Consider the following 24,753-nt stretch of genomic DNA (forward strand, 5'->3'; position numbering starts at 1 on the left):
AACCAAATAAAGTGCTTATTGTGCACAATGATTTATTATTATTTTGTCACTTTTTATCTGTGCATTAACCTTGATGATCAATATTTACAAGCACACGTTTGTAGATGTGATAATTTCTGATTTCAATATGAGTGTGTATGAAAAATATAATCACACATCTGTCATATGAGAAATATGAATCTTACAGTGATTAAATATACAATGACATTTTTATGAATTCACTCATGATATTTATGATATAAAAATATACATGACAATGGCTTATATTTGGTAACTGAAATTCCAAACCTAAACTGAAGCGACAACTTAAAAAGGTAACCTGCACCATGTGTGAAAACTTGAGCAGTTTATTAATTGCCACTCTTGTTTTTAGATGCTATCAAAATACATTATAAATATTTAAATATTGTACACAACATTTAGGACCAACAGTTTCTAAATGACAGTAGGACAACAGGACATTTTGACACATCTACCATAAAACAAAACATTTGTATTTACTGTACAAAAATAGCTCAGCTCTATGACATCATGCCTCACTGAAAAAGTCTAACAGAGAATTTAAGTCATAATTATCGAGTATCTCCAGTAATGAGGAGACTTTGGTTTTCACATTCTGTCCTTTGAATTTGAACTTGTCAATGAAGAGGTCTGTGATCATTCCTGCAGGAAAGATAAGGAAGCAAAAAGTTATGAGTTATCATCATTCTTATTCTCTGGATTAGATATGCTATAAGTTAAAGATAAGATGAAAGTGAAACACTGCACCATAAAGCCTCTCAAGGTGTGCCGGCTGCTTCTTGTACTCCTCGAGGAGATCCGCTGACTCGTCTAAAATGTTGCGATACTCTGGGATGAGGAAGTCGGCGTTTCCCTCGTGAACCTGAAGCTCCTGTCAAGAGAGGAAAGGGAGAGGTGGACATAGAGAATGGGTGAAGGCTTGTTGCTTCAACCAAAGGAGCGAGTTAGCAGGATAAAGTTAGATTTGGACATTTGCTTTCTTGTAAATAGCTAATGTCTAGATAATATCTAGATAGGTTCAGAGCTGCAGTGTTCAAAAAGACGGCAAAACTTTATTCCAAAAACCCTTAAGCTATACTTACTTTAAGAGCATCAATAAGCTGAACCTTTCTAGCCAGTAACAACTGGCACTCCAGCTTGGGATGGATCATTTTGAGGGTGTGGCTCACAGAGTCATCGTTGATATCTGGAAGATAAATCATCAAAAAGACATATAAACAAGATTCAATACTGTAATGCACTTATCATTAGAATATGTCAAATATAAACCTACCATATGAAAGGTTGAGATTGATTTTCCTCTTGGTAGCTTCTTTAGAGAGGACATCACTTAGTATGGAGATGGTGGAGATGTTGTCTGACCTGAAGTGACCCTCTCCTTTGCTTTATTATAAATACAGAAAAAGCTGATTAGATCCCAGAAGATAACACAAATCACCACTGAACATTTTAAATTTAAATAAATATCTTTTAGGGTATTTGGCAGGATATGAAATTGTATAACCCCTTGTCAGTTATCTCATTATTTCTACACACATATCCATGTGTAATCATTATGTATTTCTACTGTGAGCTCGTGTTTACCAGTAATTGGCTTCAAGCTGTGTGCCGAGGAAAGTGTTGTGGAAATGAAAAGTGATGCTTTCTCCTGCTGGTGTTTTCTCAGGGACCTCTGGCAAACAGAAGACCACCCAGGAGTGGATCTCAGCAAAACTGAACTGCCCCACCAGACTGAGCCTGTTCATGGGCCTGGAGGACACACACACAGACAGACAAGATCATTTGTAATCCTCTAGATCCAGCCTGAATCCAAAAGTAGTGATTTTTCAATATTGATTTCAGTCCAGCCTCCTCATGTCAATTCCTCTCGAGTCTCTACCTGTCTTGGTCTATGCTGTGTGTGCGCTGGTGGAGGGACAGAGGTTTGATCTGGTACTGTCGGACCTGGCAGGTCTTGGGTTGCAGTCTTGGGGTAATGTAGGCCTGCAGGGTGCCATACTGCCCCTCAATGGACCGCACCTGCAGACAATTTATCATAGATGAAAACACATTTTTCAAGAACAAGAATGTGGCAGGACAGGTAGTATAATACACAGCTTAGCACTGTCTGTCACACCCAAGCCCTTATTGTGGTATTGTGTTTTTCAACAAGTGAATGAGGTCTAAGAAATACTAACTTCATAAGTAAAAGAAATTTCCCCGGATACACAAGTTCTGATGCACTTGTTACCTTGAGCTCAAGTCTGGTTGTGTTCGCCTGACATCTGTACGTGGCCAAGAGGAAGTTCCCATTGGGCTGCTGCGAAAGTCAGAGGTCAGAGTTAAAGAGAGAATCTTCTGGTTTCTTCCTTTATTCCACTGCATGTTTTAACACGGCTCACCTCAGAGTCACATTCACTGAAACTGACCACAGCTGAGTTTTTATCCACATCCAGCAGGTCGATGGGAACGTCGCTCTGCAAAGTGGATTCATATTTAATCGGCGTTTTGACTTAAACTTAAAGTTGGACTGTTATTAGGGGTTAGAATGAAGGTTGGTTGCCTGTACCTGGAGCAGCAGATTGTCGATGGCAGTCTGCACCTCCAGCGTGAGGCTGTAGCTGGCGTCGTCCTGGCAGAGGGTGAACTTGTCGTTGATGCTGAAGACGGGCACAGCGGAGACGGCCGTGCTGGACTGAGACGTCTGCTGGTACTGCTCTCGTCCCTGCAGGACCTTGACCTGCAGCTGGTCCAGCTCGGCCCTGATAATGAACCACATACTGACCTGAAGAATGGATTGATTTTGAAATCATGCTCTAACTATTGTGTATATATCTTAAGTCTAGGCACAGGAACATACTGTATACTTAGAAAGGAAGCAGTATTACCTGAGTGCTTCTACCTTGGACTGGGTCTCCTTACTCATCTTGACCTCGTCTCCGGGGCCGGCCTCGGCCTTCTGGGGCTCAGAGGTTAAACCAGTCACCCATCCTGGTAGAGTCGATTACAGTTATTCAGAATATGCCACTACTACAGTTCAAAAACTTAAGCTGTTGTGTTTTATTATTTTTAAACCTGTGTATGTGGCAGTCAGGACCTCATCATAAGACTCCTTCCCCACGCAGCCACCCTGGATGGAAGTCACACTCTCTGATAGAACCTGAAGGGAGAAAAACCTGTCCGTCAACGAGGGAGTGCTATGATCAGGATATCACGTTATCCTGTAAAAGACACTGGACTTTTAAAAACACTTAAGAAAAGGCAACAAATGATTTAATGGGAGTACTATTTTCCCCCCACAAATTGCAGAATGCCTTAAATCTTAGTTGAGTGAGTAAATACATAAACTTACATGATCAAAACGTAATGTGGGTTCACTGGAGTTGTCGAAACCGTAAACTTCCACCGTCCCGTCATCCCTTCCCACCAGAATGTCATTCACTCCATCTCCGATAATGTCAAAAGTGTCAATGCAAAGAATTCCTGATGGGAGACAGGAAGGAGTTACTGTGCTGTGAAGTATGGGAATGAAGCAGCCATGATTCTTTGAAACAGCATAATTTGCCCATTTCACCTCCATCACTCTGTTATAGTCCCATTAAAAACATACCTCCTTTCTTTTTGTCATTGTCGATCTCCCATTTGGTCGCAGCTGATTGCTCACCGATCTGGACCAAACCAATTTTACCGTCTGTAGTTCCGTACAGAACATCCTCTCCTGTAGAGAAATCACAGACATTATGTTGAGTCTGTTCCATATAAAAAAATGTGATAACTTTTCCCCCAATACACAGAGCACGGAGAAGTTAATAACTTACCTCCGTCTTTGTTGTACCTTTCTAAGACCGATGGAGGGCCGGGGACCTCAATGTCATAAACAAGCTCAGATCCCTGGAGTAAAAAACATGTCAGAAACAATTATCTTCTGATTGTTGGAGGTAAAACTACAGAGAAGAGTTAAAAAGCTTAGTTAACCTGAAGGACTCTGAGAACCCGGTCTTGGCATGCGAGGACTGGAATTTGGCGCGTCAGGTTCTCTGATGACAAACATGCAATATCATTGATTTTGTCTCCAGACAGATAGTAGTCCTGGTCCTTGCAGTCACAGTAGTGGTTGTAGATGTAACTTGCACAAACAAAGAGGTCAGCGCCTGAGACGTGCCTGGAAAGGAGAGAACCAAACATCAGCCAGCGAAGTAAAAACCACACAGCTCTGAGTCGGTGAATCAAGCAGAGGAAGGTATTACATGGCATTAATGTTCTCAGTGAGGTTGGCATCAAAGGTGAGGAACTGTTTTCCTTTCTTTGTGAATCCTCGGACCTGAGAACCAGAACAAACAAAGATCTTCTCCTGCGGCGTCCCTGCAGCTCCGCCGAGGTCCAGTCTGGATATTTTCTGCCCAGGGAGTGTTTTAAACACAGGCTGAAACAGAAAGTCACATTTCTTACCGTTAGAAACTAGAAATCAACACTTTAAGATCCTGGCTTTAAACTAATGAAATTAAATTAAATCTAAAACATGACACATACCACAGCTTCTCCCTTCTTCATCCCAAAACATGTGACGATACCATCGTGATCAGCTATAGCAACCTGAGACAAAGAAGAGACAAATCAAGCAAAATGAAGTTGTGATATCAAACAATAACAAGTTCCTGTTAGTTGCTAGATGCACTTGTTTAACTCTGAAATTATAATTACCTTTTGAGAAGCCTTCTTTCCTAATGCTGGCAGCAGCTTCATCGTTTTCTGAGTCGTCACACCAACCTGTGAGGAGAAAGACGACCATGTATTGAAACAGAGGAGAAAATGTCCTAAATACACTTGATCTATTTATAATTGAATTTTCTCCCATAGGGCTAAGAACTGTCTCAGATTAGGTAAAAGCGCTATTTAAATTAGATAAAGAGATAAGACAGGATTTAAGCATCTGAAATTACAAACTGGCTCCTATGGTGCTTAAAGGTCTTAAATGTAAATGGGGGTAAGGCCATAGAGAAGATCCTTTAAAACAATTAATAATAGTATTAATATAAGTGTCTTAAACACATTTCGCTTTACATAACTACAAACAAACCAAAGAGAAGCTCAACACAAACTCCACAGGATCTCTACCTGGATATAATCCACTCGATTCAGGTGGAGCTCCATCTTGCTTCTCCACCGGGGATCTGAGAGCTGGAACCTGGGGCAGATCTGACAGGTGACCCGGTGATGACACCTACATGGAGGTTCAGTGATGACACTCACAGTGTGTCGGCTACACACCAGCAACACACTTCCGTCCGGGTTACAAACCCAGAGAGGCTGGGATTATCCCGAAGTGAGGAGATTAGCCTGGTGTGCTAACGTTAGCTAGCAAGGCTAATTGGCTAACGCGATTTATCCGCACGCCAACTGTGTGTTTTTAACTAATAAAAGAAGAGAAACTCACGAATAACATCAACCAACGAAGAAGAAAACAACGCAGGAACAAACCGGACGTCGCTGTTTGGTGTAAACTGGAACCGGAAGCTCCTTAATATCGAGATTATTCGGATAAAACCGAAGCTGCAGAGACGCAGATCAGCCAAAACAGATGTCTGTTGCCAAGAGCAACGCTGGGTCCGCCAACAAGCTGCCACGCCATTGGACGAGACTGGAGGTCGGGAGGTTGAAGCTGCGATCTGATTGGCTGACGCGTTCTCCCTATAAATAGAGCAGGATTTCATTTATTCTCCAGCTGTAAACTAAAGTGTTTAGTGCTCAATGTCGTTTCAGATATTATTTCCTAAATGAATTCATGTTGTAATATGAAAACTGAATCTTACGTATGATTTAGTCCAAAAAGCTCCAGTTGGAGCTTGAGGCTGGAAAACAATCAATCAATCATCACATTATATTTGTATTGCCTATATTCACTAATCACAATTTGTCTCATAGGGATTAACAAAGTGCAACATCCTCTGTTTTTGACCCTCAACAAGAGTAAAACTACCAAAACAATTATTATCAGCGGAGAAAAGAGAGAGAGAGAGAGAGAGAGAGAGAGAGAGAGAGAGAGAGAGAGAGAGAGAGAGAGAGAGAGAACAATAAAAGTACAGAGAGCTTCTTCAGTTTAAGATTGCTACAATAATGGAGGTGAAGATCTTTATGTGATCGATTCATGAACTTGAACAAAGTTTTTGAGCTGCAAACGGTTGAAACGAGTCATTCAGGGCAGGGAGTGTTGGTGGTGAAGAGGAAGAGTCAAAATGAGACACTGAATGTTAAAGCACTGAATTTAGTCAAGGCCTGTTTTATGTGTCTCACAGACCTTCTTCACACTCGGGGGGGGCTGATTTTAACTCAGAAAAGAGTGAAGTCAAGCGTGACACCAGAGTTAATGTACGACAAGGACGTTCAGTGTAGACAAACCACAGACCCATGACATGAAGGTTGTGTCTTTAGAGAGCTGTGTGGGTGAGTTTCTGGAAGGTCGGTGGTTCGATTCCTGCCTTAAATCCACACAGTGTTCTTGGACCAGCCACTGAACCCCAATGAGAACATGCAAGTGCTGTATGATCTGTAAATCAGTTTGAGTACACAGTTCATTTAATAACCACAAACCCACATGACCATACTTTCATATTTTATTGGTTTAATAAGAGATCAATTCATTCTTGTTATAATAAAAATGTGGTTTGTCTGTAGGCAAATAAACATTGTACATAGCAGAAAAAAAACCTTGGACACAATTAGCGAGAAATCTACAATAGCAACAAATAAATGAACACATTTTAAACCGAGACACAAGGTGAGAATGCAGCCATTCACACGACATGCATTGTGCAATTCTTTTCACACAGAAAAGTATCTGGTACCTTAAAATTGTCTATAAAATACAGCAGATATCTCTTTCCTCATTTGGACATCATACCTACAAAGATCCTGCATGTTGTTAAAATATAAGTTGATGGCATTGATAGAAAACATAGTTCAGGCATTAAGACAACATTAGATGATTTGCACATAAAAAGAAATTAAACAAATATCAACCACCTTCCATCCTATTATAACTATTTGTAAGAATCGTTATTAATTAACTTACTAATCTCTGAATGTTAACGCTTCATCACAAGATAAGCAATTGTCATGAATAAATAAGGACATAATAGGAAAGAACAAGAACAGCTGATAAATAGAGAACACAGCTGATGTTTCCTGTGCTTCGTTCAGTGAACGCAACAAGGTGCTGGGTGTCCACTGCTTGAATGAGGTCACATTAGGAGGATGGGAAAAGAAATATCACCGCGAGACTTCAGTGCATTACTGGCTGCTCTTCAACTGTACTCAGATATACAGACAGGTTGGAGCACAGACCGTAAACCTGACATTCAGGAAACAGTTCCTTCTGCTGATGGCATTGTCTGTCCCCATCAAAGTTTAAGTCACATCCTAAATGGTGAAAAAAACAAAACAAATATGGAAAAAAACAGGACTTTGACGTGGCGCGATCAGACGGCCGCGGGGGCGAGGCGGCTGATGAAGGCGATGCTGCTGAGGCACATCCTCCTGAAGAAGGCGGGACAGGCAGGCTTCATGATGACATGCTCCAGAAGGATCCGCAGCTCAGTGAACAAGGTGCTGGAAGTGGAAAGACAATGTGTTTAATGCTCCACTCTGATAGTTAAACTGAGGTTTCTCATTCGTTGTATCAGATCATACTTGTCAGATGTCTTAGTACATTTAACATAAATGACAAAGAAATGGAAAAGACACGTTTGCTTGGTTTTCTGGAACAATTTCATTTGGATTTAATAATATCTATTGTTCAATTCAGGGAAAAAGAAATGCAGCGTGATCTGCGGCCCCCGGACTACCTTAGAGATCCAGAAGTGATCTCTGCTGTCTCTTCTTGTTCTCTTGAATTATTGCCTGACTACAAGTCTGCATGTTTCCCTAAGTTTGTCAGTTTGATCAATACTGGATCTGACAGATTGGAAATGAACAGTGAACCCTCAGGGACTAAATGTACCAGTGACAGTTTCTGATTTACCTCAAACATACGTCTGACATGTCTGTACTGACATCTCCTGTTATCTGTATCTGAGATGATCTGATGTGAGACAGTAACAGCAATGCGGCCACATTATTGGATCCCATACATGCAAGGTCAAGCCGTTCGTGTTGTTTTAAACATGTCCAACCTTTGGCTGTTTAAGTTTTGGTTTGTATAAACTTTTTCTGCCAAATGATAAATGTCTAAGATTAGCAGGAGTTTAAAACGCTCTTCAACCTGGATGCTGTATATCATCATTAACATGAGATGTAATGATAATATTCTATTATTACACATCTTACCGGCAGTATGGGTTTCTTCTGGATGTGTAGCGGAGAGTGAGAAATCTGTAGTAAATGAAAGGTAGAAGCAAGCTTCCCTGGCCACTGTTAACAAGAAAGGAAAGACATGAGTGAAACACAACAATACACAACTATGGATCGTTCAATATTCCAACAACAAACAATAACACATTTTTTAAATGTAGTGAATATTTCTCTTAAGTACAATAACAGGTCAACGAATGTAATCCATACTGGACCAGTAGTTATTTTGGTTGCAATGGAAATCTGCATATGGAAATACTGAGTATCAGAGCATGGTGGCTGATTTATGTTGGTACTCTGGAAACTGTTTTTACGGGAGCAGTGACAAAAATCCAAAATCTTTTGTGAACTTAACATCTGACAACATGCTGAACTGCTCTGTTTGAGTTTTCATGACCCGTCCAAAGTACTTTTGGCAATAAAAGATTAACAAACTGATGAATGTGTGTGACACCAATCAGCTTTTCCACCACAGTGTCACTAATCCACATCCACAAACAAGCAGAATCTCTCTTGACAATAAATAACTTTTCAACTTCAATTGTGAGAAAATACCTGAAAAGCATGAAACCAGTGGCCGGCATCAAGAAGATCTCATTGCAGGCGATGAACTTGAGAATGTTCTGCTGATTGGCTGTTAGTTTGTCCAGGAGGTTTCTGACGAACATCAAGCTGTTTGGGCCAACGGACTGCAAGAGAAAGAACAGAGTCAGAGGTTGACAACAAAGCTGTTGGTAAGTTGTCAGTGAGGCGCAGTGTTTACTGATACACGGAGGTGAAGGTAGAGGAATTACATTATCAATCATCTCTTTTATTAGATTTTTGGGTGGAATTGGGTCCCTGAGCAGTGGCCGTTTGATTGAGTAGATAATTAAAACACCATTTGGCTGCGGGTAATGTCCCCCCCGGGTGTTAAATAATATTCAGCGAGCTGTCAGACATTTTAATAAACAGCATTATAAGTCACAGCAGGTGACTGCAGCCTCATACTCACATCCAGCACTTTCTTTGTGTAGGTAGTTGCATGAAGCAAGGAGAAGAGGAAGACTGGGAAAATGCTCACTGGACACAAGAGTTAAAGATCAACAGAAAAAAAGAATAATCCACCCACACAAATTAGTCTCTGTGGCTGCACGACTGTTAGTTATGGTAAAACATATAAAATTAATGTTTGAAATCGTGAAAAAAAGGAATCATGTGCTATATGGTGAATCCTCTGGAACGCCTCAATGTAATACACCATGTAGTGTCATGTGATATTCTGAGGATCCTCTAAATGTGTAGAGAGAAGCTGTGTTTTTGCAATGGCTGGGTTTTAATTCACTTCAGTAACCAGATAATTCAGACAAAATCTGGTTACGTGATGCAGTGTTTTTTGGCCGTGTCAGCGCAAACTGGCAGTGACCAACAGGCAAACAAAAAGAGATTCTTTAAATAAAGAAACTACAGCTCACTACTCCAGTTTAGCATTGTAGCTGGATCTTAAGTAACAATGCAACACATGTAATTAAACCTTTCATTTAAGGACTATAGTCTTGCAGTCCTTGCAGACGTCTTTTAGATTATGTTATCAGCTCAATAAAAACCTCAGAACAAACTGTCTTGTATTCAGTATCGCTGCATGATTTCCTTTAGTTAACCAAGTTACTGCAAACAACACTATGCATGTGTCCCTTTCTGTGTATTTCCAGGAGGAAAGGATACTGGTGATGGGGGAGGAGTTGACCAGGATGAGTGAGTAGAGCAGGTAGTGGCAGCTGTCCTCTTGAAGAGCCTGTGCCAGGAACGCTCTGCTCAGCTGGAAGCGTGGAAGTCTTTGATGCAGGCGAAGAGCACTGGTGAGGGCGTTCGCTAACAAGGCTCTCTGGTAGAAGTTTGCTGCTGCATAGGGTCTGAAACACACAAGCAAATGTTATAGATATATTTTCAGGCTGGAGGAAAGGAGACTGAGGCGTAAGCAGTGCAAGGTTAAGGTCAGTTTTAATGATGTTGGTACACTATTACAGAAACAAGTTCACTCACCCCAATACTGGCAGAATAAACATTACGGAGCAGTAGACGGTGAAGAGTCGTGACAGCCACATCGCAGTTTCAAGCTTGTTGCTCATTAAAAATTGCTGAGGAAGAAAGAAATACACAATAAGGCATATGTAGGGCGGTAATGTGATGCTAAGAGTTGAACCTGCTCTATCATTTATAATAAACCAACATGTGTGAGGGATGTTCAGTGTCGCTGAGAACCAGGCTAAGTGCTGGATTGTTTATTTGAACTGAAATAATGTGCGGTTTTATAATTTGGATATTTGGAATGACAGGAGGAAGCTTCTGTTCTCTGTAGTAAAAACGTATTCACCGATTTGGTTCAGACTGGTTCACTCAAATCTCACAATAAACCCGGCTAACTCAAACAACAACTTAATTTAATCTAAGACTTAATTCTACCACCCTTTCATCAGAAGTCAGGTCATGAGATGCAGCTGTAGCTCATCAAAAAAAACCTTCTGTCAGCTGACATGGCAAAAGTTCGACTATCTTTATATTTTAAAAACAGGTTCTACATAAACTGAGTAGTTCTGATTAATAATTCACATTAATCAAAAGAACTGTGGTGAATAAAGCTGTGCTGACTTGCAAATGCATAAAACCTTATTATAGAAAAGAAACTGTGTGTTTGTATGAAGTGGACAGAATAAATACCTCCACACTATAAATCACTCCAGGACTGCAGGCTTAAAATTAATCCAATCATTAACAGCCTCTAGATTCATGATGTCAGTTAAACTCACAATGAGAAGATTGTCAAGCGTGTTTACCCCCAATCATACTGTGAGTAAACATTCAAAGCCAGGGCTGCGAGTATGGCAGGAGAAGTTTTAATGTTTAGAGTGAGAGACTCTAAGAACAGTGTGAGAGGCAGATGAAAATCAGCAAGTCAAAATTCAGATATACACCTATGGGTAAATCTCTACAAACACCGGCTTCCAGTATGCAACAAAACAGTGTGTGTTGTAATGTAAACAGAGAAACAAGAGCAAAGTCCCTTTAGAGCCACAACACAAACAATTTACCCTGACAAGTATCTGTAAACGTGTGAATTGGACAAATAGCTGAATCAACAGTGAACTTACCACAGGCCCTAACTGGGGAGGGGGAGGAGGAGGAGGACTTTGTTGGTTAGTGTCAGCCATCTTTGGGAGTGTGGGGGATGTTTCTGTAGAAGAGTAGAGGCACATTACAAAACAATACTGACAACACATATCAACAAGAGTTCATTCTTCAGTTTCATCACTTGTATCCGTGATAATAAAGCTGGAAACAATCAACAATCGATTCAATATAAAATTGATAAGGGACAAGTCATGACAGTAGAGTTGAAAATGTAGTTTAGTTTACAAGTTAAAGATCAAATAATCATCTCCTGCATTTAATAGCTTCTCTGTTCTCAGAGTCCGGTATGTAAGAGGTACAACTCAGGATCTGACAAGCTCTTTTGATCTAGAATAGATATAAATATGATATATAGATCTATAATGACATCACACATCAGTGCAACAAATATAAACATTCTGAGTTTAGGTGTTCAAAGGACTGAGTGGATTTACAAATGATGAGGGAATAACACAGGAAGTGACCTCATGGAATAAATACATTTATCATCATAATTCTACATTTGAAACTGAATATAAAACCCACTTTAATTCAGTATCTGCTCCCAGTGAAAGAACCAGTGGTGGAACTGTGGCCTTGAGGTGCTGGTGGTCTCCTGGTAGATCTGATGGTTAATCCACTAACATTACTTCCACTGCAGATGAAAGAAAACCTTCAAGATTTCACCCTTTTTACACGAAAACCCCGTTTTAAAACCTTCATGTCCCAGTTATCATTAATCTTAATTCACTCACTGGTGCGTGCACTGATGGGGATGTAGCTACATTAGCTCAGCTAGCATCCACTAATCTGAGTGAATTCAAGACTAACGTGGTTTAATTCAATTTGGAATAGTGGTATAAACTGACGTCATACTTTATGTGACGTGTTGTGTCATTAACCAGTGGTCAGTGAGTTGTCTGGATCTAATGAATGGATGCTAACGCTGCTAGCCGCTAGCACAGCAGGTGACTCTAGAATATTCTGTTTCCATCGTTACTAGCATGTGAGCTAACGTTAGCTTGCTAGCCTCTCGGTTCTTTCGGCACCTTTTTTAAAATACTGCTCCCGGTCACGGAGGTTTGTAAGGAGGCGAACCGCTGGTGCTCCGGCTCGGTGCGGGTCAGGAGAGAGGATCACTCACCGGGGTTACAGTGTCGAGACGTTCCGTTCCGTGCCGGGCTAACACCAGGCTAACAGGCTAACACACACGACACAGGGACTGTAAGCTACTGGTGACAGGATGGAGGTCAGCTGACCTTCCGCTGCGAGAACACGGCGAGGTATCGCGAGATTTGCGTAGACGTGCTTCAAAGGACACGGTGGTCCTCTAGTGGAAAATAATGGAACTACACATCTGGATGGATGTATCGATGTACAGGCAGACATACAGACAGATAGATAGATAGATAGATAAATAGATAGACAGACAGACAGACAGACAGACAGACAGACAGACAGACAGACAGACAGACAGACAGACAGACAGACAGACAGACAGATTAATAGACAGACAGACAGACAGACAGACAGACAGACAGACAGACAGACAGACAGACAGACAGACAGACAGACAGACAGACAGACAGACAGACAGACAGACAGACAGACAGACAGACAGACAGATAGATAGACAGATAGATAGATAGATAGACAGATAGATAGATAGATAGATAGATAGATAGATAGATAGATAGATAGATAGATAGATAGATAGATAGATAGATAGATAGATAGATAGATAGATAGATAGATAGATAGATAGATAGATAGATAGATAGATAGATAGACAGATTGATATTTAGATGATAGATAGATAGATAGATAGATAGATAGACAGATAGATAGATTGATATATAGATAGATAGATAGATCGATAGATAGATAGATAGATTGATAAATCGATAGATCGATAGATCGATAGATAGATAGTTAGATAGATAGATAGATAGATAGATAGATAGATAGATAGATAGATAGATAGATAGATAGATAGATAGATAGATAGATAGATAGATAGATAGATAGATAGATAGATAGATAGATAGATAGATAGATAGATAGATAGATAGATAGATAGATAGATAGATAGATAGATAGATAGATAGATAGATAGATAGATAGATAGATAGATAGATAGATAGATAGATAGATAGATAGATAGATAGATAGATAGATAGATAGATAGATAGATAGATAGATAGATAGATAGATAGATAGATAGATAGATAGATAGATGGATGGATGCATCCAAAATACATAGACTTACAGTGGGAGTCATCACTATGAAAATGTTATTAAATATAATAACACTATTATTACAATATTTATACATTTGTCACCTGACCTACAGCTGTGTTGTTAGAGTATAATAGTTGCTGTTTAGCTTTATTGCAAACTCATAGGTCCATATATCGGTAGATAAGACAATAAAAGCCGGAAACACAATAATCACACTTTACACATCCGAAGGTATTACAACACATACAGACAATTGTTCCAGTGTTTCCCAAAATATAATATAAACATACAAACATGTGGCTTTTTGTTATGCAGGCATTTAGCAGGATGTTGCAGGGATGAATCACACAAGAGGAACAAGTGAGTCTCTTGAAACGTTTTGGAAAATTTTACATGATCCAGAATCAAGCTGCACTTTGATTTCCACAAAGCTTTATTGTGCTCTAGTCTGCAGCCAATGATTCCATCGCCTCATCTGAAAACAGGAGGAAGAAGACATGTGCAGAGTGCGCCTGCGCCGAGGTCAACGCCCACATGCATCTGTCAGAGAAGTAGAATTTATGGCCGCAGAGTATTTGGCCTTTTTATATTTCAAGAGCCGATTTAAAAAAAAGCAGAATTGTATATTTGAATCTTTGCTTTTGATTTTATCCAAAATTATCCTCTGCTATACTCAATGTAAATGTTCCTTAGACTGCCAGAGGGGGGCGCCCTCCACCAAGGGAATGGCCCTGGTGCAGTTTTGGCGTGTAGCCTGCGTGAGATAATTATTTTACCTTTAACTTACCTTATTCGGTCGCAACATGTTTTAAAACCTTACATCTGACTTCCACTGCAGCTCGTCTATCCGCAGATTGTCTGCAGCGGTGTCGCGGCGCCGCTGTGTTTGCTGCAGATGCCATTTGAAAATATAGGCAGTGTAAGCACTGTAGAATCTAATTATTTCTTTGCAAAACCTAATTAGGCATTAAAAAAGGTTAACGCCAGCGCCTGAAACGTTTTTGTTTAATAATCCCATTACTGACGGCTCATCATGTATAAAATGGTGCAGGAGGACACTAAGTTTCCACTTGTTAAAGGGAAACCTCTGAGAAATAGTCGCAGAGTTTTTGACACTATCTGCGGTGTGGAAATGAATAGTAATTAAGCTGCGGAGACTCAGCTCAGCTCACAGAGTAGGTAAGACTGCGGAGTGCATGTGTGTTTGTCTGTGTTTCCCTCGTGGTAACAGTGTGTTTTCTGTCTTTTCATTCTTTATTCTGTGGTGTAATCTGCTGCATTAGACAGTTCCAGAGCCTGTCGCTCGCTGGGAACAGACCTTGATGGGTTTTTTAAGCGTCAGCTCCTCTCGGACCATTAACAGTCACCAGAGAGCTCAAGGTGAGAATTTAAATGAGACAACGTTTTGTGCCCGACTTTTAATTTGGCCGAGATCCCAAGGAAGCACCGACAGAAGCTGCGATGTGTTTGTCAGACAGATGTAAACCCTCAGAGCGGTTAGAGGATTCGAATACAGATGTTTCTCTGCAGGAATAAGATGTTAAAGAGTCTCATAAGAGCTGAGCTGCCGCAGAACCTGTTACTGAGGGAAAACTACAGGAAGATTATCGCTTGTGTTCATTTTAAAATACGCTTTCTCTCGTAGAAAAATACCATTTATTGCCACCTGAACTAACACACTTCGAAGAAAAGCATGTTTTAAACTCACAGCTTATAATTAATATGAATATATGGTGATATCAGTCATTGTAATGTTATTCAAAGAATAAAACAAAGAAATATAAATGCCATCATCATAATTTTCTTTCTTCAGACGTTTAAAAATGGCAGAATTGAGGAGATTTTCTTCATCTCTGTGCCTCAGTCGGTTCATAAAGACGTGTTTATCTGCATCTTAAAAGATAAAAATCACTTTAAAAAAAATGTTTAATATATATATATATCTAACGTTATATTGGAAATTAAATGAATAGCATGTTAACTGGTTATTTTACAATCCAACCTTCAACAAATGAAATTAATTCAAAGTAAGATGATATCACCCGAGTATCATGGGAATAATAATTTCAGTAAGAAGGATAATAGTTTATTTATATGATTATTTATAGTAATCATTTTTTTTTGCAGTTATTATAATTCTTATTTTTATAATTTATAGAGTACAACAGTTCTCGATATTATTATAATATTCATATTATTATAAACTTATAGTAGCAGGTATACTAGCAAACCTAAAATATAATAATATAATAATAATACATAGTTTTACTCTGATCTTTCTTACATGGGTTTAAATGAAGAGGTTTTCCTCCTGAACGCACGTTATTCCTCCTTCAGTCTTTTCCCATCAAAGCTTCTGCATCAACGGTTTTCAAAAGGCCGCAAAGGAAAAGTTGAGTGAAGAGACTGAAGCGAAAAGAAAGAACAGAAATAAAACGCTTGTGTGTGTGTTTGTGTTGAAATGAAAAGCGCGTGTAAAAGTCTATTGGGCCAAAACAAACAGGCGGTGGAAGGGGAGGAAAATCGGGACAAGCGAGGAAGACGAGTGGAAGAAAAGATGAGTTTGATGTGGAGGAAGAGAAGGACACGGTGGATTTCACCCGAACTGGTTCAAGAGACAATATCCAAAGGCTTTTAAGTCTTTGTGGTTCTTATACAAGGAGGCGTTTCACAAGCTGATCAAGAGGATTTCATGATGTCGATCATTATTTAAGGTCTTTTTCACATGTGTGTTATCTTCATTGTGTTTGAGGCTTTGAAGTAGAAAGAAAAAGACGAAATAAAGTTAGATAATTTAATTAAATAAATAGAAATACAAAATCGAGGCTGTTCTTTTCTGACAGTGTGCAAAAATGGAAGACATTTTATTATTATTATTATTAATAGTATTGTTATTATCTTTCACTGTCATTATTTTAAAAACTATCATATTTCTTGCAGAATGGAGGTCAAGGCTGATGTAGTTTAAATTCTGCTGCAACCTAAGTTCTTCTGGCTTTAATGGCACATTTAACTCAGCTATATTGCATTATTTTTGGCAGATTCAAAAGGCAGATATCTGGGCAAATATTTTGCACGAAGGAGAAAATTACCCTGATTATTATTTCTGCATAAATAGTATTTCTGCAACGTTAATATTAAAGAATTCAGCAAATTACATCTTGATTATGCAACATTTAAATATCATGTGTTTGACTCCTCCTTGTATCAAGCTGCTTAATGTGCAAAAGACTAAAACCCACATGTTGATTCTGAGTATTTGATCATTTCAACATCTTTGATTTGTGCAGATCATCATATTTTCATCCAGTTTATTAAGGTTTTCTGGCTCAAATTTGGCCTTTTCTCCAACATGGCTGTTAAAATGCATGAGACCAGATTCGAGCAGGCGCCTCTCAGCTCTCCTCAAACACAGGTTCATCCATTTTACAGCAAAGGCTCCAGGTTATGAAGCACCACCGTCTTCCCTGTGCGCTGCAGCATGGACTCAGAAGCCATCTTATCCTTCTTCTCTTCTGTGCATGTGTGCAAAAGCAACACTGAAATCTCACCTCTCAACAGGAGAAGTGTGAACTCTGCACAAACATAGAACATATATTGTCAGAGAGGAGCTATCCTCCAAATTTTAAAACGAAAAAGGAAAATGTTGATTTCTTTTTGTATAAAAACGGTACAATCTTCCTTAAATATAATGTAATATTTGGTCAAACATTTATTTAAAGGCTGGAGATAATCTGATGTCCTGAGGCAAAAACCACTGACGTCCCCAAAGCAAAGAGAATCCACCAGAAAGCCGACTTCTCGCTCCTTTTGGGGAGTAAAGCTATGTTTGTTTCTGGGCTGAATGGGGCCCTATAATGGAACTGATGGCATCAGGATTGTCACCACAAATGGTCTGGGCGTTTTGCAAGGCTGTTTGACAGAAGCCCATTATGTCATTGGTCACGTCCCCTCCACTCCTTGCTCGCTTGGGTTTGAAAGGGAGTGAATTAATCAAATGGTTTGAGAGAGATCAGCCAACTTAATGCACTTTGTGTCAGGGTCTAGGATCCGAGACCCCCGGCCCACCGCTGTACCTGCACTGTTCTCCTCTTTGTGTGAGCAGACTGATTGAATGTGGGACTAAAAACTGACTGTGACCTTTTATTCACTGGATCTTTTAAGATAGAGACCACTTACTGTCAGTTTAAAATCCACACGCAGACTTTCAGAGTTTCAGTTTGAGTTAAAGTGAAATAATCCACAATTTTCTGTACATTTTTTAACATCAGTTTAACAGCACGTTGAACCTTTTCACGAGGAAACGTCTCTGATATTATAATCTGCAGAAGCAATGAAGACGTTAGAGAAACAGTTATCGGAATAGTTTTCTATTCCAGAAGTCAAAGGTCATTTTTAATCGGCTAATTAGAAATTGATGAATTTGTAAAACATTAAGAGCGGATTATTCGAGATCAAAATTAGATTTCTGTGGAGCCTGAGGATCTTTTGTGCGTGTCAGCTGTGATTACACGTCATTTATAATTTTGGATAATTGTGTCTTCCTTTGACTCACAACTGGACAACAAAACAAAACAAAAAAATGAATATCTGAGCTGCCTCCATCATATTTGTTTTCCAGGAGGGAAAATGGTCCACAAATCGTGCGCTGTAACGTTATTGCTTTATCAAACACAATCAAAACGTGAATTAATCAAAGCACTCTGCGTTGGACTAAGTATGCATGCATGCGCATTGTTTGGCTGTAATGGATGGCTTTAAAATTTGACGTTATTATTTCCCGTCATTTCTGGAAACAAATTGAACATTTATTGCATATATATTAAAAATTATACAGTCGTCGGGAGAGGCTGATGTCTCTGTTATTGAGGCGCACGGAGAGGTGAGGTCTCCCCGGATCAATTTCCCTGTCTTGTTACTCCCGCAAGAGGATGTTTGGAAAATGCCTGCACCGCTAAATTGATTCAGAAACGAATTCATAACTTGGGGGGTTTAAGCAATTTTGCAGTGCCCAGTTTTTTTATATATATATTTTTATTCCTCATCTTTTCTCTTGTTTCGTGTTTTGATTGCTTTAGTTTTATTTTATTTTTTCGTATACCTCTCTGCCTCTCGTTGAAACCGGCTCTGCTCCAGTGACGCCACGTTGGTCTACTTTTCATTCTCTGCAGAACAGAAAAAAAGGAAAAAAATGTATTTAATAAACTGGGTTTTGGGTGGCTTCACAAACATAGCCATTAGGCAGTCACAATGCTTTTATTGTGCACTTGATCTCAAAATAGAGGCTGGTCTGACTCCTCGGTTCCAGACGAACCTATGGAAAAGGCCTTGTCTTTGTCTGCGTGCTCGGAGATAAATGGCCCGTGTCAACCAGATGATTAGTTTGCACTATTAAATTGTCAAAAAGGAAGGATTTTTCCCTAATAGTGCCTTTTCGCGAAGAATTATGGAATTCAGAGTTGTCTGCGGCTGCCGGGGAACTCGCAGGGCTTCGCAGGGGCGAGGGCGAAGGTCAGACAGAGTTCTCAGCTGCGTCCAGTGGTCAGAGGGGATGTGGAGACAAGCGTGGGCCTATTTACTGCAGGGTGGGACGGGTCAACTCTGCGTTCACCCACAAGACAGATATCCGTGCAGTGGCATCGGGATTCAACAAGCTGGAGTTGGTTTTTTTGAATTCAGAAAAATGCGTAAAATCCGTGCGTAAAAGCGAAACAAAAACTCCTCCTTTAAACCACATGTGAGGAAGACTCGTGTAAAGCAGCGCGTATATCAAACTGTCAACAGATTTATATACTTTCAAACTCAAAATCAAGCTTAAATGGGATTAACGAGTATTCTATTTTGCAACAGTTTCTGCTGCATCGGTGCGTAAAGGCACGTCAAGGTTCCAGGTTAAGCGCCGGATCGGTCCCAGCACAGGAGCTGTCTCTCCGCCTGTCATGGCCGCCCTGCTCCCCCTTCCATTCTGCCCAACCTCTATTCTAGTGCCAACGTTTTGTGTTAAATGTTAACAACTTGGCCTGATCCATTTAATCACCAACAACTGAATCGGTGTTGACTCTAACACTCGCCTCCATTGTGCCCATTATGCGCCTGCCCTCACTTGAAGATTTATGTATTTTTGATATTAAATTCCTTCTGTCATCAAGACTGCTCTCTTGTTGACTTTTCTTGACCCCTCGACCTCGTTCCCCAAACTTTCCCATATTTAACGCGGGACCCTCCTCCTTGTCCCCCCCCCCCCAACACCCCCCCTTAGCTCTTCTCCTGCCCCACTGCAGCTGAATGCTCTGTGGCTCCTTTTGTTGGCATGTGCTGTTTGCACTGTTCTTGAACTTCAGTGCGCTGCCCTGTCCCTGTCCTGTACTTTGAACCCTGCGGGATCATCTATCCACCCCCCCCCCCTCCTCCCACCCCCCCAACGAAAATAAGGACCTATTGTCCACGAACCCATGAAGTCCGCTCACCCCAAACTCTTGCTGACATGCTTAATTTGCTGGAAACCAGAAGGATGTCGTGGAGCCAGAGCATCATGATCCTTGTGATGAATTATGAAGAGTTCCTTTAATAACCTCTAAACGCTGAGGCTTCCTACACGAGCTTCACTGGGTTCCTGCGCTTCGGTCACATTCTACAAACTGCATCAATGCTCTGTTGTCGCACAATGACGGATGCCCATATACCTTTTCCATATATGACGTCCATGTCGCCTATACAAGCCTCCCTCTGGCGGCCCAGCTTGCTAATTAGTTAAACAAACGCTCATACTAATGATCCCACTGGCCTGGCGAGCTCTGGGGGTTTTGTTCCTCGACTCGGCCCCAGCTTCTCCTGCTGGAAACTTGGCCCCTCTGACCTGAGCCACCAGGGCGCTGTGGAGACGGCTGGACCGCCCTGTCCGGAGTCCAACCCCCCAGGGGCCAAAGGCCAGCGTCCGAGGCCCGGGAATGCCACCACCAGCTGCTTGTGGTGACACCACTTACAAAAGGGGCTTGGTGAGCCATCCCTCTATGGGCTGTCAGTGTTGTGACAGTGCTGGCCTGACATTTATTTACTCTCTCATAGGACCTCATTCCTTTGGTCCGGGCATCAAGACACCAAGTTTACTTTGATTCTTGTGACTGTAAATCAAAATCTGATCATAATGAACTATTTATGAAGGCCTATACAGTAACACTAATGGGTTGTTAATGGTTAATAAAAGCTTAAAGCAGCTATGAGACATTTGTATTGACAAATTTTGGGATTGTCAGATTGAGAAAACTACATTTGACAAGTGCTGCAGTTTTTCTGGACCACAAACGATCTATTTATCTCTTATTAACAATGTCAATGGTTAAAATGACAATTAAAACCAAATATGAATGCATTTATAACGTTTAACAACCTCATATTGTTCCTATAATTGGCGTAAAACTGATCTGCAAAGCATCAAAACATGATTTATTAATAAAGGCATCAGTTTAAGCCCCTTTATAGTTCTGCAGTTTTAAATAAGTCATTCATAACAGGTAGAATAATCATCAGGTCTGAATATGAAAGTGATGATTACAAATTCAAACCTTTTATTAATGATCTGTTAACATTCATAACAGCAGACATGATTTCTCATAAGAAATGCACGAGTATCTTTTAATGTCAGTCTGCTGCCAACATCTATAATAGCATCAACAGGATAAACACCTGCCAAAAGGATTTTATCATAATTATTAATAAACAATCCTTTATTAGATAGTTGCACCATAAAACCTTAAGTCTGTAGTTTAGTATGAGTCATAAATACAATGTTTTAATCACAACACTTGCAGTTGAAAGTGTTGGTTACTGTTCGATCTTGGTTCAGATAATCTGAAGTGCATGAGTTTAGGATGATCTCCACCAAAATACAGTTTTTAATTTCAAATTCAGCGACTCTATTAATGATCTGTTAACATGTATAGCTGCAGACGTGATGGCTCATTAATGTCAAAGCATCAACAGGATAAACACCTGCCAAAAGGATTTCATTCAAACCTGGTGACCCAACCAGAGAGGTGGGTGTAGGTCCAGATATAAAATAAAACCCCAATAGGCGATGATATAATTCTTCCTCCTCATCTATCAGTGATAATATCATTGATAATATGAGTGGAGCCATGTTTGAAGTTGGTTTATCCTTCCTGGAGAAACCACCCCGGGTTCATCTGCTCCTCTCCCTGAATTCAAACGTTTGTGTTTCCCCTGGACTCGCGGTTAACACACGGGCCCATTACGCGTCGTCGTCTGTGGCTCTCGGTGTTATTCGGACAATGTTTGGCCATTTGTGTCTGCTCGCTCCGAGGAGGTCTCGACAGAAATGGACACTAATTGCGGGGACTGTACACTGCTGGCTGCCGGGTTGCCTGCAGGCAGCCGGAGGACCTGCTTGTCACCGCCTAATTGACAAGGGCCTGTCTGTCCTGGGAGCAGCTGGTCCTAAGCACTGGCGCACAATTGCAATCTTGACACGGCCTCCACTTCGCCTGGAGGAGTTTGGAGGGGAAGCGCCGTTAAAGGGAGATTTATTGAATCTCCCTCTGGGTGACGCTGTATTAAGTACGCAATATAGGCTGATTTGTGCAGGGTGCAAGAGGGAGCCACACTCCCGGTATTAATAACAGAAGGAGCCAATTAGGGGCCAGACAGGTGACATTTCTGGTGACATTATGAATCACCCGCAAACAAGACAAGCGCGGGTAAATAAAAGCTGCTCTGGAATCAGTTTTTAAGGGAGAGTTATTTTACTTTTTACGCGGAGACATGACACACAATGAGGCCGGGCTCTGTATGCGCAAATCGGATGAATGCAAGGGGGATGTTGTTGCAGCAGCCATTCAGCTGCAGAGGCGAGAACACAAATAACATCAAGCCCTCACAGTAAAATAATCAATTCATTATTCTGGCCTGTTTCTATTAGGGCCGTGTCTTTATGGCTGAATGCGTCAAGAGGGAAAAAGCCGAGCAAGTATTGTTTTCGTGTGCAAGTGGGAAAAAGGGTTTCCTCCACTTTCCCACTGCCTGTAAAGAATCGCTGCTTTTCTGCCCCTTTTGAACTGGAAATCGTGATTTTTTTTTTTTTACCCTGGTGTTCTCCGGACGAGCTCCTTTCTTTCTGCGGAACAATGACAACACTGGAGCACCCCGCCGGTGCGCCACAGTTGGGGATCCCCCGGATTGTTGTGGACATCTTTGGATTTCATCAATCAAAATGACTGCAGTTTTCCATAAAAATGCTGAATTTGGTGCTGGAACCGAGCGGGCAAGGTAGCAAATACGAGGCTGTCTCCCTCGATGATAAATGGCCATCCTTTGATTGAGCAAATAGAGGAAAACGTGCCACAGGAGTGAGAACCAGGGCGAAGACGCACGGTCTCTGCGTCAGATCACGCACTGGAATTAATCGAGCAGAAACATTAGGATGTGAAACCAACTGCATTTTCCCAAAAGCCTATAGTGAAATGGTTTTCAGTGCAGATTTGGCCCAAATCCGACCCAGACACCACATGGGACGATGGCACTTGGGCTCCTGTTCGCCAGATCTGGGGCACATGTCTGATACCACAACCAAACGTGCTTTATATGGCCCAAATTTGTTTTTGTGCTATTATGGCCATATTCACAATTTACCACATAGGCCACTTTAGGCTCCCATCCAGATTCCACCTTGCAGCAAACACCACATGTTGGACAAAAATACCACATTCCCACTTAAGAGGATATGACATGTGTAACTGATGTAGACACAATGTTTACTCTTCCACCATTGCAGAATTATTAGTCCTGTGCCTTCGTCTTTTTGTAGACAAATATCCTCTGTGACTCCAAGAGCATGGGAACCTCCTCCTGAGTTACTGGTGCCAGATCATCCAGCAGTAATAGTGGTCTTTCTGACCAGGTTACTGGCTGTAACCAACCAGATTAGGACCCATAAATCCATGGGAGCCTTTGCAGGAAGTGGATCGAGTTTCACCTCCACCGATACATCACCCTGTTAACATGGAAATAACATCATCCAATGACTTTAAATCAAATGTCTCCCTCGTTGGAACAGACCCAGAATGACATTTCAAAGCCAAACTTTTGATTTCCTGGAATGAAAACCCCTCAGTTATGATTTTAAAGGTTGCACCCACACGCCTCTCAAGACGACCTCCCTAAATGGCCTTAATGCTGCCGCTGATTATCCAATATTGACATTTTGTCCCGCCTCAGGTCAAGGGGTCAACAGTTGGAGATTAATGGCACCGGATTGACAAAAAAACCTTACATTACTCTTATACTAATATAAGGCCTTGTATTTTCACTTTGTATTGGTTTTAAAAATCAGTCATGAGGCTTGAATAGTGTCTCTAATCGCCTTTATTGATGTGTTGACCTTATTGCACTTTGATTTTTTTAACTATCCAATATCAAAATAATAAAGCATTTACACGTGATTACAGTAAAGATTTATAGTCGGCAATCGGTAGTTAGTAGTGACCTTATCTGGGCCTTTATTCCTTTTCCCATTAAGTTTGTTTTTTCATGATTTTTATTGCAGGATGGTTCCCCTCTTCCTCCTCCTCCTCCTCATCCTCCTCCTCCTCTTTCCTCAAACATACAGCAGAGTTGTCTGCCTTGTCGTGCTTGAAGAATTGTTTAATTTCAGGGTCCCGGCGTTTCCTGAGGTGAGGTCTGCATTGGCTGCTAATAGAGATCTAATTGATGGGCACTGTCCCGTTTCCGTGCTCTCTCTCTCTCCCTCTCTCTCTGCCTTTATTGCGCCCCAGCGTCTGCTGTAAAATAGGTCTGTAATCAGATTCCGCCTATTTCTCCTGGAGCAGGATGAGAGAGCTCAGGGCTGCGGGTTGAGAGAAAGAGAGATGGAGCAGAAAGGAGAAGAGAAAAGAACAAGAAAAAAAAAGAAATCGTTATTAAAAAAGTTAAGGCTTGAGAAGAAATTGGACACGCTGTTGAGGGTTGATGAAAAAGAGAGGAGTGAGCTTTTTAAACATGAACCAA

General features: G+C 40.8%; 2 protein-coding genes across 4 annotated transcripts; both read right to left on the bottom strand.

Annotated features, from left to right (window-relative positions):
• Positions 1 to 282: 282 nt before the first annotated feature.
• bbs7 (Bardet-Biedl syndrome 7) lies at positions 283 to 5,337 on the bottom strand. Its single transcript, XM_061079956.1, has 19 exons — positions 5,116 to 5,337; positions 4,702 to 4,767; positions 4,531 to 4,593; positions 4,248 to 4,423; positions 3,976 to 4,162; positions 3,819 to 3,891; positions 3,611 to 3,718; positions 3,353 to 3,483; positions 3,076 to 3,160; positions 2,889 to 2,991; positions 2,570 to 2,762; positions 2,403 to 2,477; positions 2,252 to 2,320; positions 1,901 to 2,040; positions 1,606 to 1,770; positions 1,295 to 1,404; positions 1,104 to 1,207; positions 769 to 892; positions 283 to 663 (listed from the first exon to the last, which is right to left on the bottom strand). The coding sequence occupies exons 1-19, from the start codon at positions 5,149 to 5,151 to the stop codon at positions 530 to 532; spliced, it is 2,142 nt and encodes a 713-aa protein (XP_060935939.1). The 5' UTR covers positions 5,152 to 5,337; the 3' UTR covers positions 283 to 529.
• A 1,261-nt stretch (positions 5,338 to 6,598) lies between these two features.
• Positions 6,599 to 12,716, bottom strand: tmem33 (transmembrane protein 33). 3 transcript variants are annotated; one of them, XM_061079317.1, is made up of 9 exons: positions 12,638 to 12,716; positions 12,040 to 12,118; positions 11,475 to 11,557; positions 10,369 to 10,463; positions 10,051 to 10,238; positions 9,341 to 9,408; positions 8,902 to 9,035; positions 8,323 to 8,406; positions 6,599 to 7,605 (listed from the first exon to the last, which is right to left on the bottom strand). In XM_061079317.1, the coding sequence occupies exons 3-9, from the start codon at positions 11,532 to 11,534 to the stop codon at positions 7,476 to 7,478; spliced, it is 759 nt and encodes a 252-aa protein (XP_060935300.1). In that variant the 5' UTR covers positions 11,535 to 11,557; positions 12,040 to 12,118; positions 12,638 to 12,716; the 3' UTR covers positions 6,599 to 7,475. The 3 variants fall into 3 exon arrangements, with proteins under 3 accessions (XP_060935300.1, XP_060935299.1, XP_060935298.1); XM_061079316.1 differs by having other exon boundaries at positions 12,040 to 12,148; XM_061079315.1 differs by lacking the exon at positions 12,040 to 12,118.
• Positions 12,717 to 24,753: the final 12,037 nt, after the last annotated feature.

This window comes from Limanda limanda, chromosome 10 (assembly GCF_963576545.1).
Source record: "Limanda limanda chromosome 10, fLimLim1.1, whole genome shotgun sequence".
NCBI classification, from domain to species: domain Eukaryota; kingdom Metazoa; phylum Chordata; class Actinopteri; order Pleuronectiformes; family Pleuronectidae; genus Limanda; species Limanda limanda.

Excerpts from the sequence above, each read along its gene's own strand:
- bbs7 (XM_061079956.1), bottom strand. The coding sequence starts at position 5,151 with ATGGAGCTCCACCTGAATCGAGTGGATTATATCCAG. Across the intron at positions 2,041-2,251 it reads CAACCAGACTTGAGCTCAAG|GTGCGGTCCATTGAGGGGCA; the intron begins GTAACAAGTGCA and ends AATTGTCTGCAG. Across the intron at positions 893-1,103 it reads AGCTTATTGATGCTCTTAAA|GAGCTTCAGGTTCACGAGGG; the intron begins GTAAGTATAGCT and ends CTCTCTTGACAG.
- tmem33 (XM_061079315.1), bottom strand. The coding sequence starts at position 11,534 with ATGGCTGACACTAACCAACAAAGTCCTCCTCCTCCTCCCCCTCCCCAG. Across the intron at positions 10,239-10,368 it reads TTTATTCTGCCAGTATTGGG|ACCCTATGCAGCAGCAAACT; the intron begins GTGAGTGAACTT and ends TGTGTGTTTCAG. Across the intron at positions 8,407-8,901 it reads ACTGGTTTCATGCTTTTCAG|TGGCCAGGGAAGCTTGCTTC; the intron begins GTATTTTCTCAC and ends TCTTGTTAACAG.